This window comes from Bos grunniens, chromosome 7 (assembly GCF_055505025.1).
Source record: "Bos grunniens cultivar Pamir isolate PY7600 chromosome 7, Bosgru_T2T1.0, whole genome shotgun sequence".
NCBI classification, from domain to species: domain Eukaryota; kingdom Metazoa; phylum Chordata; class Mammalia; order Artiodactyla; family Bovidae; genus Bos; species Bos grunniens.
The window spans coordinates 13,300,839-13,314,004 of NC_141171.1; the positions used below are offsets into that span (position 1 = coordinate 13,300,839).

General features: G+C 44.3%; 1 protein-coding gene across 12 annotated transcripts in view; it reads right to left on the minus strand.

The window, feature by feature from the left end:
* Window positions 1-13,166, minus strand: part of MUC16 (mucin 16, cell surface associated) — a 118,606-nt gene that overhangs the window by 41,062 nt on the left and 64,378 nt on the right. For 7 of the 12 annotated variants that reach the window (XR_015166666.1, XM_086409084.1, XM_086409079.1 and 4 more), the window contains 7 exons: window positions 12,781-12,846; window positions 10,016-10,140; window positions 9,866-9,933; window positions 7,748-7,920; window positions 5,040-5,075; window positions 4,752-4,817; window positions 88-212 (listed from right to left, as the gene is read on the minus strand). Coding sequence is in view for 10 of the 12 variants with exons in the window: in XM_086409084.1 (XP_086265210.1) it covers window positions 88-212; window positions 4,752-4,817; window positions 5,040-5,075; window positions 7,748-7,920; window positions 9,866-9,933; window positions 10,016-10,140; window positions 12,781-12,846 (659 nt within the window). In the remaining 2 variants the exon portion in view is untranslated. The remainder of the gene's footprint in view (window positions 1-87; window positions 213-4,751; window positions 4,818-5,039; window positions 5,076-7,747; window positions 7,921-9,865; window positions 9,934-10,015; window positions 10,141-12,780; window positions 12,847-13,166) is intronic. The other 5 variants (XR_015166667.1, XM_086409083.1, XM_086409081.1 and 2 more) reach the window with 1 other exon arrangement.

Consider the following 13,166-nt stretch of genomic DNA (forward strand, 5'->3'; position numbering starts at 1 on the left):
GGGCTGGCACTAGTGGGCGGAGCTGGGGCAAAGTGGGTGGGACTAGTGTTAGTGGGTGAGGCTGGCATTGATGGGCAGGGCTCTCACCAGACCCTTCAGGATCAACTCGGTGGTGTTGAATTTCCAGGAGCCAGGGCGCTGCATGTCCTCCTCGAAGGTTAGGTTGGTGATGGTGAAGTTGAGGGTGAAAGGCATCAGAAGAAGGACTTCTGCTGCAGCAGGGGAAGGAAAAAGACCACTCCTGAGTCAGACCTGGGCTGAGATCTAAGATAACTTCCAGGGACAGAAATGGAGGGCCCAGATCTGAGGAAGCAAAGATTCCTAGCTGGCAGGCCATCGTAGGACCAGAGACAGAGGCTAAATAAGGGGCAAAGCAAAATGCTGTTAAATGCAGTAGGGTGCACATTCCTTAGGATGACTATTATTTTTTTAAAAAAGAAAGAAAAAGAAATTTTGGGAATTCCCTGGCAGTCCAGTGGTTAGGACTCCACCTAGTCTTTCACTGCTGAGGGCCCAGGTTCAATTCCTGGTTAGGGAACTAAGGTTCGGCAAGCCATGCCATGTTAAAAAAAGATACTGTTGGTGAGGATATGGAGAAATTGAATCCTTATGCATTGTTGGTGGAAAAGCTGGTGGCGTTGCTATAGAGAACAGTTTGGTGGTTCCTCATAAAGTTAATTCACTCCTAGGTATGTACACCCAAAGAACTGAAAACAGGGACTTGGAGACTTGAAAACAACTGTTCACAGCCACAGCATTTACAGTAACCAAAAAGTGGAAGAGACCTAAGTATCCATTAACAGATAAATGGATAAAGAAAACATGGTATATACAATGGAATAGTATTCAGCTATAAAAGGAATTTAGGAAGTCAAGAGATACCTGGAGTAACAGGCAAATTTGGCCTTGAAGTACAAAATGAAGCAGGGCAAAGGCTAACAGAGCTTTGTCAAGAGAATGCACTGGTCATAGCAAACACCCTCTTCCAACAACACAAGAGATGATTCTACACATGGACATCACTAGATGGTCAATACTGAAATCAGATTGATTATATCCTTTGCAGCCAAAGATGGAGAAGCTCTATATAGTCAGCAAAAACAAGACCAGGAGCTGATGTGGCTCAGATCATGAACACTTTATTGCCAAATTCAGACTTAAATTTAAGAAGGTAGGGAAAAACCACTAGACCATTCAAGTATAACCTAAATCAAATCCCTTACGATTATACAGTGGAAGTGACAAATAGATTCAAAGGATTAGATCTGATAGACAGAGTTCCTGAAGAACTATGGATGGAGGTTCATGACATTGTACAAGAGCAGTGATCAAGACCATCCCCAAGAAAAAGAAATGCAAAAAGGCAAAATGGTTGTCTGAGGAGGCCTTACAAATAGCTGAGGAAAGAAGAGAAGTCAAAGGCAAAGGAGAAAAGGAAAGATATACCCATTTGAATGCAAAGTTCCAAAGAATAGCACAGAGAGATAAGAAAGCCTTCCTCAGTGATCAATGCAAAGAGGTAGAGGGAAACAATAGAATGGGAAACACTGGAGATCTCTTCAAGAAATTTAGAGATACCAAGGGAACATTTCATGCAAAGATGGGCACAGTAAAGGACAGAAATGGTATGGACCTAAAAGAAGCAGAAGATATTAAGAAGAGGTGGCAAGAATACATAGAAGAACTATACAAAAAAGATCATCATGACCCAGATAACCACGATGGTGTGATCACTCACCTAGAGCCAGACATCCTGGAATGTGAAGGCAAGTGCGCCTTAGGAAGAATCATTATGAACAAAGCTAGTGGAAGTGATGGAATTCCAGTTGAGCTATTTCAAATCCTAAAAGATGATGCTGTTACAGTACTGCACTCAATGTGCCAGCAAATTTGGGAAACTCAGCAGTGGTCACAGGACTGGAAAAGGTCAGTTTTCATTCCAATCCCAAAGAAAGGCAATGCCAAAGAATGCTCAAGCTACCGCAAAATTGCACTCATCTCACACACTAGTAAAGTAATGCTCAAAATTCTCCAAGCCAGGCTTCAGCAGTATGTGAACCGTGAACTTCCAGATATTCAAGCTGGATTTAGAAAAGGCAGAGGAAGCAAAGATCAAACTGCCAACATCTGTTGGATCGTTGAAAAGGCAAGAGAGTTTCAGAAAAACATCTACTTCTCCTTTATTGACTATACCAAAGCCTTTGACTGTGTGGATCACAACAAATTGTGGAAAATTCTTAAAGAGATAGGAGTATCAGACCACCTTACCTGCCTTCTGAGAAATCTGTATGCAGGTCAAGAAGCAACAGTTAGAACAGGACATGGAATAACAGATTGGTTCCAAATAGGAAAAGGAGTACATCAAGGCTGTATATTGTCACCCTGCTTATTTAACTTAAATGCAGAATTTATCATGTGAAATGCTGGGCTGGATGAAGCACAAGCTGGAATCAAGACTGCTGGGAGAAATATCAATAACCTCAGATATGCAGATGACACCACCCTTATGGAAGAAAGCTAAGAACTAAAGAGCCTCTTGATGAAAATGAAAGAAGAGAATGAAAAAGCTGGCTTACAACTCAACATTTAGATAGCTAAGACCATGGCATCCAGTCCCATCACTTCATGGCAAATAAATGGGGAAACAATGGAAACAGTGACAGACTTGATTGTTTTGGGCTCCAAAATCACTGCAGATGGTGACTGCAGCCATGAAATTAAAAGACACTTGCTCCTTGGAAGGAAAGCTATGACCAACCTAGATAGCATATTAAAAAGCAGAGACATTATTTTGCCAATAAAGGTCTGTCTAGTCAAAGCTATAGTTTTTCCAGTGGTCATGTATGGATGTGAGAGTTGGACTATAAGGAAAGCTGAGCACCAAAGAATTGATGTTTTTGAGCTGTGGTGTTGGAGAAAACTCTTGCGAGTTCCTTGGACTGAAAGGAGATCCAATCAGTCCATCCTAAAGGATATCAGTCCTGAATATTCACTGGAAGGACTGATACTGAAGCTGAAGCTCCAATACTTTGGCCATCTGATACAAAGAACTGACTCATTGGAAAATACCCTGATGCTGGGAAAGATTGAAGGTGGGAGGGGAAGGGGACGACAGAGGATGAGATGGCTGATGGCATCACCGACTAGATGGACATGAGTTTGAACAAGCTCTGGGAGTTGGTGATGGACAGGGGGGCCTGGCATGCTGCAGTCCATGGAGTTGCAGAGTCGGACACGACTGAGAGACTGAACTGAACTGAACTGATAAAAGGAATGAACTTGTTATACTTCTACAACATGGATGAATCTTAAAAACATTATGCTAAGTGAAATAAATCACACATGAATAGACAAATACTGTATGATTCCCCTCACATAAAGTTACCTAGATTAAGTAAATTCACAGAGGCAGAAGAGAGAATAGAGGTTACCAGGGCTGGGCATGGGGGTTAAGGGGATTTAATGTTTAATGGGTTTGGAGTTTCTGTTTGGGATGCTGCAAATTTTCTGGAAATGGATGGTGGTGATGACTGTACAATATTGTGAATAAACACTTAAAAATGGTAAATTAAAAAAATTTTAAATAGTAAATTCTATTGGTTCTATAGTAAATTCTCTCAGCCCCTCACCAGTCATGTGACCAGGGGCACGTTACTTAACTTGTCTGCCTATCTCCACTTCTTTATCTGTAAAATGGGGAGAATTATGCATTGTAGAGAAATTATGAAGGTTAAGTGACCGTTAAAAGAGTCTGCACATTTCAAGGATATTATGCTGAATGAAAGGAGCCAATCCTCAAAGGTTACATGTACTTATATAACATTCTCGAAATAACAAAATTATAGAGATGGAAAACAGATTAGTAGTTGCCAAGGGTTCGAGTGGGAAAGATTGTTGTTTGTCGTGTCTGACTGAGACCCCATGGACTGTAGTCCTCCAGGCTCTTCTGTCCTTGGGATTCTCCAGGCAAGAATACTAGAGTGGGTGGCCATTTCCTTCTCCAGGGGAGCCTCCTGACCCCAGGATCAAACCCAGGTTTCCTGAATTGCAGGCAGATTCTTTACTGTCCATCACAAGGGAAGCCCTTATGGAGGGGGTGAGGGACTAAAATCTTATTCCCTCTGCCTAGCACAGAACACATATCCAATAAATATTTGTCACACTAAAATCCTTGGTACTCCCTGTGGTAGGTGTTTTATGCACATTTTCTTTCTTTTTACATTAATTTTTTAATTGGCATATAGTTGATTTACTCACATTTTTATTTCACTTTCACAACGACTACCAAGTATTATTATTCTTACTTGGCGGGTGAGGAAACTGAGGCACTGAGAGGATAAGTAAATTATGCATGGTCATCAGAGCTGGATGGATGAAGAATTCATATTTCATGCCCTTGAGGAATTTAGAGCAGTGCAGGGGCAGCCCATGGTAGTTCTCATTGTTTCACGGCAGCTTGTCTCTGAAACCCAAGGGTCCTAGCTTTGAGGCTTCCTAGAAGGATCTGGGGGCTTTCCTGGTGGCTCACACAGTAAAGAATTCACCTGCAATGCAGGAGACCTGGGTTCGATCCTTGGGGTGGGAAAATCCCTGGAGGAAGGCATGGTCACCCACTCCATTCTTGCCTGGAGAATCCCATGGACAGAGGAGCCTGGTGGGCTACAGTCCATGGGGTCGCGAACAGTCGACTGAGTGACTGAGTGACTAAGCACACACAGCAACAGAAAGATCTGGAGAAAGAAGTCACCTACCTGTGGAGCTAGGGAAGTGGGTTGGCACCATGGAGGTCCCTGGGAAGGTTGGGGAGGTCCCAGCAGCTGAGGAGAAATGGTCCGGAGTGAGAATAGGGATTCCAAGCGGTGCACGGATGCCACCACATGTATCTTTCCAGTCCAATTGGAGCCACTGTACGTAGCGGGCATTGGATGAGACACCCGGGTCCTCCCATATCTCTACTCCCCGAGGCTCTGGAAGGAGGGGATCAGTGTTTGTCCACCAGGGGCCTGGAGCACAGGGTTATCAAGGTCTTGAGTACTCACCACTGGTGGTGGAGGCTGAGGTCCATTGGGTGTAACCTGCAATGAGAAACGGAGACAGGATTGGGATGCAAGCAGGAAAGAGATGGCCAAGATAGAGCTCAAGGACCAACACCTCCCACCCTCGACTGAGACTTCAAGTTGCAAAGCAACAGTTATGATGGAGGAACAACCGTATCTTGTTCTTAAAAGGCTTGTGACCCCATGTGACCCCTTAAAAGGCTATAGACCACCAGGCTGAGAAATCAAAGATCCAATATATGTCTTCACGGGTTCACAATTTACTGTTGTTTTTTAATCACTAAGTCATGTCCAACTCTTTGCAACCCCATGGACTGTAGTCCACCAAGCTCCTCTGTCCATGGGATTTCCCAGGCTAGAATATGAGAGTGAGTTGCCATTTCCTGCTCCAAGGGATCTTCCGGATAGAGATGTGTCTCCTGCCTTGGCAGGTGGATTCTTTACCACTCAGCCACAAGGGGAGCCCTTGCAATTTATTTGGGAAGATAAATACACTGACATTTCTAGAACGTGGGCTCTAAATTTGTGCTTTTCTAGAGGAGATTTTGAGATATTGCCAGGGGGAAGATGAATGGCCAGACTCTTGGGTCCCCATTGGCTACAGGCAGATTGATAGTATCTTTCATCTTCTTTTTTTAAAATTTATTTATTTGGTTACACCAGGTCTTAGTTGTAGCATGTGGGATGAAGTTCCCTGTTAGGAGCAGAGTTAGTTGCTCTATTGTGTACAACTCTTTGCAATTCCCATGGACTGTAGCCAGCCAGGCTCTGCTGTCCATGGGATTCTCCAGGCAAGAATACTGCAATGGGTTGCCATTTCCTTCTCCAGGGGGATCTTCCCAATCCAGAGATGGAAGCTGGGTCTCCTGCATTGCAGGCAGTTTCTTTAGCATCTGAGCCACCAGGAAAGTTTCCTGACCAAGGATCAAACCTGGGACACTTGCATTGGGAATGGAAGTTCTAAGTCTCTTTCATCTTCTGGAGAAAGGCTCTGTGCCTCAGACAAGTTTATAAATCAAAGTCCTGGAATGCAGGAATAGCCCATGGGCTTTCTTGAGTCATCAAGAGAGATTGCTCAAGTGGGAAATGATACACAGGATGGGTCCTGTGGCAAACTGGAGAATCCCATCCCTTCTGGGAGGGCAGAGCATCAGCTTCAACATGTGGTTACAAAAAGGACACTCAGATTTTGCCCATCTCTGACAGTGAAAGTATTTGATGAATGTCTGTCCTCTATTATGTCTAAGATGGAGAAAATGATTCTTTCTAGAGTTTTGATCATTAAATGGCAGGACTCATGGCATACAGTTAGAATGCAAAGGCAATCCATAAGTGATCTATGTGTATGTATAAGGGCATTTTAAAATTTTATTTTATATTGGTGTGAAAATGTGAAGTCGCTCAGTCATGTCTGACTCTTTGTGACCCCTATACAGTCCATGGAATTCTCCAGGCCAGAATACTGGAGTGGATAGCCTTTCCCTTCTCCAGGGGATCTTCCCAACCCAGGAATCGAACCCAGGTCTCCCACATTGCAGGCGGATTCTTTACCAGCTGAGCCACCAGGGAAACCCATATGAGTGTAGTTGATTTGCAATGTTGTGTTGGTTTTGGGTGTGTAGTGGGGGTGATTCAGTTACACACACACACACACATATATATATCCACTCTTTTTTAGATTCTTTTCCCATGTGGGTCATTACAGAGTATTGAGTGGAGTTCACTGGGCTGTACAGTGGGTCCTTGTTGACTTTCTATTTTTTATATAGTAGTATGTGTATGTTAACTCCAGATTTCTAATTTATCCATCCTCCCCCTTTTTTTGCATAAGTGTTTAACTGGAAATTTTCTGTGTGCAAAATTTAATCCCTCTATATGAAACTTTTATCCCAATTTTACTGACAAAGAAACTGAGGCTTAGAGGGATTAAATAAATTATTCTAAGTCACAAGATTGAATTTATCCCAAATCTGTGGAGTTCCATTCCTTCTTTCACACCATCCTTTACCTTAGAACTACTCAGTCGTGTCAGACTCTTTTTGATCCCATGGACTATACAGTCAATGGAATTCTCCAGGCCAGAATACTGGAAGGGGTAGCCTTTCCCTTTTCCAGGGGATCTTCCCAACCCAGGGATCGAATCCAGGTCTCCCACATTGCAGGCAGATTCTTTACCAGCTGAACCACCAGGGAAGTCCAAGAATACTAGAGTGGGTCCTCTCCAGTTGATCTTCCTGACCCAGGAATTGAATCAGGGTCTCCTGCTTTGCAGGAAGATTCTTTACCAGCTGAGCTACCAGGGAAGCCCACTTAGAACTATTCATAAAAACCTAAGAAGGGCTTCCCAGGTGGCTCAGTGGTAAAGAATCTTCCTGCCAGTGCAGGAGATGAGGGTTCGATCCCTGGGTTGGGAAGATCCCTGGAGGAGGAAATGGAAACCCACTCCAATATTCTTGCCTGGGAAATCCTATGGACAAAGGAGCCTGGCAGGCTACATACAGTCCATGGGGTTGCAAAGAGTCTGACACAACTTAGCAACTAAAATAGCAATAACGACCTAAGAAAGATAACACTGTTGGAAATAGCTGATATGCTTTAAAACAAAAAACCTTTAAAATATGTTAACATTATTTAGATGGAATATTACACTGGTTTGTCATCTGAAAAAAAAAAAAAAAAAAGATGCTCACCATTGACATAGAGGCTGTCCTTGTCCAAAGTGAAGGATCCCAGCTGGGTGACACCATGAGTCTCATGGCTCAGTTCCCGGTACAGCCTCTCTCGGTCTAGTTTAAGGCCCATGGGGTTAGGTCGGTAGGTACAGACAGCATCAACTCCAGTGGCTCTTCTGTTTTTTTCAGGCCTGGGTAGGGTAGGACACAGGCATAGGGAGGTGGGAATTCCAGAAAAGGGCACTGGAAAGCCTCACTGAGGGAAGGAACTGAGAAGGGAAAACTGGAATGGTTTTGGTGTTGAGGGAGAATTGGAAATGATTATGCCAGCCAAGGTCCCTGAACACAGAGGATGTAGCATCTAGAAATGCTGATATTTGTGCTAAGCTGGCACTCATAACAAGGCATCACACACCATAACAACAAAAGCAGGACAGAGGGGTTGGAAGGAAGGAATCTGAGGGTTCAACAAGGTTAAAAAAGGCGATGTCAAATTCCTTAAATTCCAGCCTTGCCACTCAACTGCTGAGTGACTTTGGCTAAGTCTCTCAACCTCTCTGTGGCTCAATTTTTTTCATTCATTAAATGAGGTAGTAGTATAGACCTCACAGTACTTAGCACTCAGCTCAATAAAGGCAGCCAAGTTTACTACATATTAATAGGGCCAGTGTTCTTGGTGAATGGACCCTGTGATGAGAGAGACTGAGTTTTTTGAAACAGTGAGGTCAAGCTGCCAGTCTAGGGTGGAGGTGAGATGGGGGACGGTATCCCAGAGCCAAAAATATCTCAGTGGATCAATGGAATCAGTGGAAATGGGAAGACCTAGAATCATGTCTGGAGGGCAAGAGTGACTATCTTCGGAGCTGGGGGCATTCCATTCTCTGACAAAAGGTCAGTGACTGGGAGATGTCACCCAAGGGAGTAGGCTACCCTGAGTATACATATGGGGTTTTCCACATGCTGAATTTATTCTCAGTAATTGAATATATAAAACATTGTAGGGCTTCCCTGGTGGCTCAGGAGTAAGGAATCTGCCTGCTAATACAGGAGACAAGGTTGTTTGATCCCTGATACAGTAAGATTCCGCATGCCGTGAAGCATCTAAGTCTGTGCGCCACAACTACTGAGCCTGTGCTCCAGAGAGTAGCCCCCACTTGCCACAACCAGAGAAAGCCCATACACAGCAACAAAGATCCAGCATAGCCAAAAATAAATAAATATAATTATTAAAAAAGATTGTGAATAATTTATTGCATGCATAGATATAATGATGCAACCTCTACAGCAAGCTTTCTTAACCTCGGCACCATGAACTTTTCAGGTCAGGCAATTCTTTGCCTTCAGAGACTGTCCTCTGTATTGTAGGATATTTAGCAGCATCCCTGGCCTCATTCACTAGATGCCCTCACTAGTAACCTCCACTCTTGAATTGTGACAACCAAAAAAATGTCTTGGATTTCCCTGGTGGCACAGTGGATAGGAATCTGCCTGCTAATGCAGATCCCAGGGTTTGATCCCTGGTTTGGAAAGATTTCACCTATTGCAGGGCACCTAAACCTGTGGACTACAACTGCTGAGCCCTTGCTCTAGAGCCCAAGAGCCATTAACTACTGAGCCTGAGTGTTGCAACTGCTGAAGCCCTTGCACGTACAGCCTGTGCTCCACAACAAGAGGAGCCACTTCAGTGAGAAGCCTTTGCACCACCATTAGCGAGTAGCCCCCACTCACCGCAACTAGAGAAAAGCCTGCACAGAACAACGAAGACCCAGCACAGCCAAAAAGAAATAAATAAGTAAAATGATTTTTACAATGTCTCTAGATATTGCCAGATATCCCCTGGGAGTGAAATCACTCTTGGTTGAAACCTACTGCTCTCTAGTGGTGAAGCTGACATGACTATTTGGTTCCTTGATGAGTTCCAGAAGAAAGGTCTTTCTGAAAAGTTCTACCTTCTCTTCCTGGGAAGGAGAATCTAAGGATTTTGCATTTTCTGGTCAGAAACACAGTGTGAGGCAGGGTGAGAGCTGGTGGTCAGCTGGCCCTGGGATAGTGGGTATAAGTTGTGAGGCTCTAGGTCTTGGTCAGCACCCCACCCTCTTCCCCTCATTACCCGGGGGTCTACTCTGGAGTTCTCACCTGAGCAAGGTCAGTCGGCAGCCAGAATACAGGAGTTCAATACTGCTATTCCGGAACAAGGGTTTAAGCTGGGGATGAAAGAAAGGGAAGTGAGCATATGATGCTCAAGGGTCTGGGCAGGACGCAGGTAGGCACTGGAGGGGTTCTCACCAGGCGATTCAAGATCCTTTCCATGGTGTTGAATAGCTCAGATCCTGGGGGACTCATGTTGTCTGTGTAGTTCAGGTTGGTGATGGTGAAGTTGAGGGTGAAAGGCACCAGAGACGGGCTCATGCCTGCCGTGGGAAGGGAGAGAAGGGTTCATTATGACCTCTGGCTGGGATGGCTGTAAACAGTGGGTCCAGAGCTGTCACCTTAGCCTCAGCGTCCAGGGAGTCAGGCTTGAGATATCCAACCCGTGTCACCCTTGCATCCAGCCAGACTTAGAGAAGGCGAGGGGCCTCCGTACCGGAAGGACAATTTTAGCTGGAAAAAGAACCGCAACTCTTTTCAGCCTGATACGTTTGAAGATAAACAGCTATTAGATATTTCTGGGGGAGGAAGAGAAGCAAAGTCACTCGATCACCTCCAGCGGCAGAGACCTCCCATAGTCTCTGACTTCATCAGGAGAGACTGTGCAACTACTGAGTGGTCAAGACCGTCCCCCTCATGAAAGTGACCCCTCCTTCTTTGTCAATAACCATCGTTGAAGAGTGCATGTTATTTTTTAGTCAATAGTTTCAAGCTGAAGTACAGTTATTTACAATGTTGTGTGAATTTCTGCTGTATAGCAAAGTGAAAAAGTTGAAGCCATGGTGGCTGAAACTTTCCCAAACTTCTTTAAAACATGCATTTTCAGATTCAGGAAATTTTATAAAATCCCAAAGAGGAGAAACTCAAGGAAAACCATGCTCAGATTCATCATGATCAAACCGTTGAACACCAAAGATGAAGAAGAAATTGTGGATACATCTAGAGACAAATGACAGCGTCAGTCATGGGGTGACTTGACTTATAGCACATGTTACATTTCAGACATGTTATATAAACAGTTAAGTTGATCAGGGTGGAGCAGTGAGGAAGCAGAAAGCATGCATCCTGCCTATAACGTGTAAAAAGTTTGCAGTGTCTTGACTTGCAAAACACAGAATTCCTGAAGGCAGAATTCAAATTACGAACCATAGTTTGTATCTCATAACTCTGGATTCACATTTGTATCTCCTTAACTCTGGATTAAGGTTCAAGGATGCTTACCCTCCGCCATGACCTGTATAGTCAAAGCTATGGTTTTGTCATGTATAGATGTGAGAGTTGGACCATAAAGAAGGCTGAGCACCAAAGAATTGATGTTTTCAAATTGTGGTGCTAGATAAGACTCTTGAGAGTCCCTTGGACAGCAAGGAGATGCTTGCGGAAACTCAAAACAGTCAATACTAAAGGAAATCAGTCCTGAATATTCATTGGAAGGACTGATACTGAAACTGAAGCTCCAGTACTTTGGCTACCTGATGAGAAGTGCTGACTCTTTGGAAAAGACCTTGATGCTGGGAAAGATTGAAGGCAGGAGGAGAAGCGGGCAACAGAGGATGAGATGGTTGGATGGCATTACTGATTCAATGGACATGAGTTTGAGTAAAGTCTGCGAGATAGTAAAGGACAGGGAAGCCTGGCGTGCTGCAGTCCATGGGGTTGCAAAGAGTCAGATACCACTTAGTGACTGAACAACAATTCTCACTCTGGGCATGATAAAGACCCAAAGACTCAAATTAAAAAAAAAAAATCTTGGGCCTTTCCTGGTTTAAGAATCCACCTGTCAGTGTAGGGGACACAGGTTCGATCCCTGGTCTGCGAAGATTCCACATGCCTGGGAGCAACTAAGCCTGTGAGCCACAACTACTGAGCCCATGCACCTAGAGCTTTTACTTTGCTACAAGAGAAGCCACTGCAATGAGGAGCCATTCCACTGCAACACAAGAAAGCCCGCGTGCAGCAACGAAGATCCAGGGCAGTGAAAAAAAAAAAAAACCAAAACCAAAAACTTAAGGGCTGGGGTAAGACAGGTTTTATGGTATAAACCAAGTCCCTGTACCAGGTACCTGGAAATTCAGGAGCCCTCAGATGAGAATATGGAGCAAGAATCAACTCAAGACTAAGATCCTATTTTCTGGATGTTCAAATACAATCCACAAATTCGAACCTATACTGAGATTGCTATATTCATCCAATCAATACATATAAGGTGAATGCTGATCAGGTGTTAAGCTTTAGGGTGACAAACACACAAAGACTGAATAAAGCAAACTGGGGTAAATTCCATGCAAGAAATACTCAAGGTGATATAATAGAGAAAGACCCGTGAGCCAGGTATGGATTCAGGAGAAATGCTGTATCATTTAAGTGATTTTGGAAGGTCTTTCAGTGAAGGTGGTGATCAAGCTGAAATGTGAAAGTTAAATACGTTGCTAGGCATACCTCACGGAGAAGGCACTGGCACCCCACTCCAGTACTCTTGCCTGGAAAATCCCAGGGACCGAGGGGCCTGGTGGGCTGCAGTCCATGGGGTCGCTGAGTCAGACACGACTGAACAACTTCACTTTCACTTTTCACTTTCATGCATTGGAGAAGGAAATGGCAACCCACTCCAGTGTTCTTGCCTGGAGAATCCCAGGGACGGGGGAGCCTGGTGGGCTGCCGTCTATGGGGTCGCACAGAGTCAGACACGACTGAAGCAACCTACCTAGGCATACCTCATCTCCAGAAAGGGCTACTAAAGAGGCAAGACAGAGGTTAGGACAGTAGAAGAACAGACAAGCCTCTGATGTGGCCAAAGCTTAGAAAGCGTGAGAGAAAATGTGGGACAGGATGAGGCTGGGTGGCCATTAGGGACCAGACAGTGCAGAGTTGAAGTTTCCTAGGTCCCAGAGAGCAGGTCCTACCTGTAGAGCTGAGGATGGGGGACAGAGATGTGGAGGATTCCAGAGAGAATGTAGAAGTCACTGGAGCTGAGGAAAAAAAATGGGGAAAATGATTGAGTTCCATCTGGAATAGATTGTAGAAGCAGAAATTTTTCATTGGAATTTGTATTTCTAACTTAATTTTTTATTTGATGTGGACCATTTTTGAAGTCTTTATTGAATTTGTTATAATATTGCTTCTGCTTTAGTATTTTGGTCATGAGGCATATGGGATCTTCTACAGGTGGCTCAGTGATAAAGAATCCACTTGCTAGTGCTGGAAACGCAGGAGATGCAGGTTCAGTCCTTGGGTTGGGGAGATCCTCTAGAGAAGGGCATGGCAACCCGCTCCAGTATCCCTGCCTGGA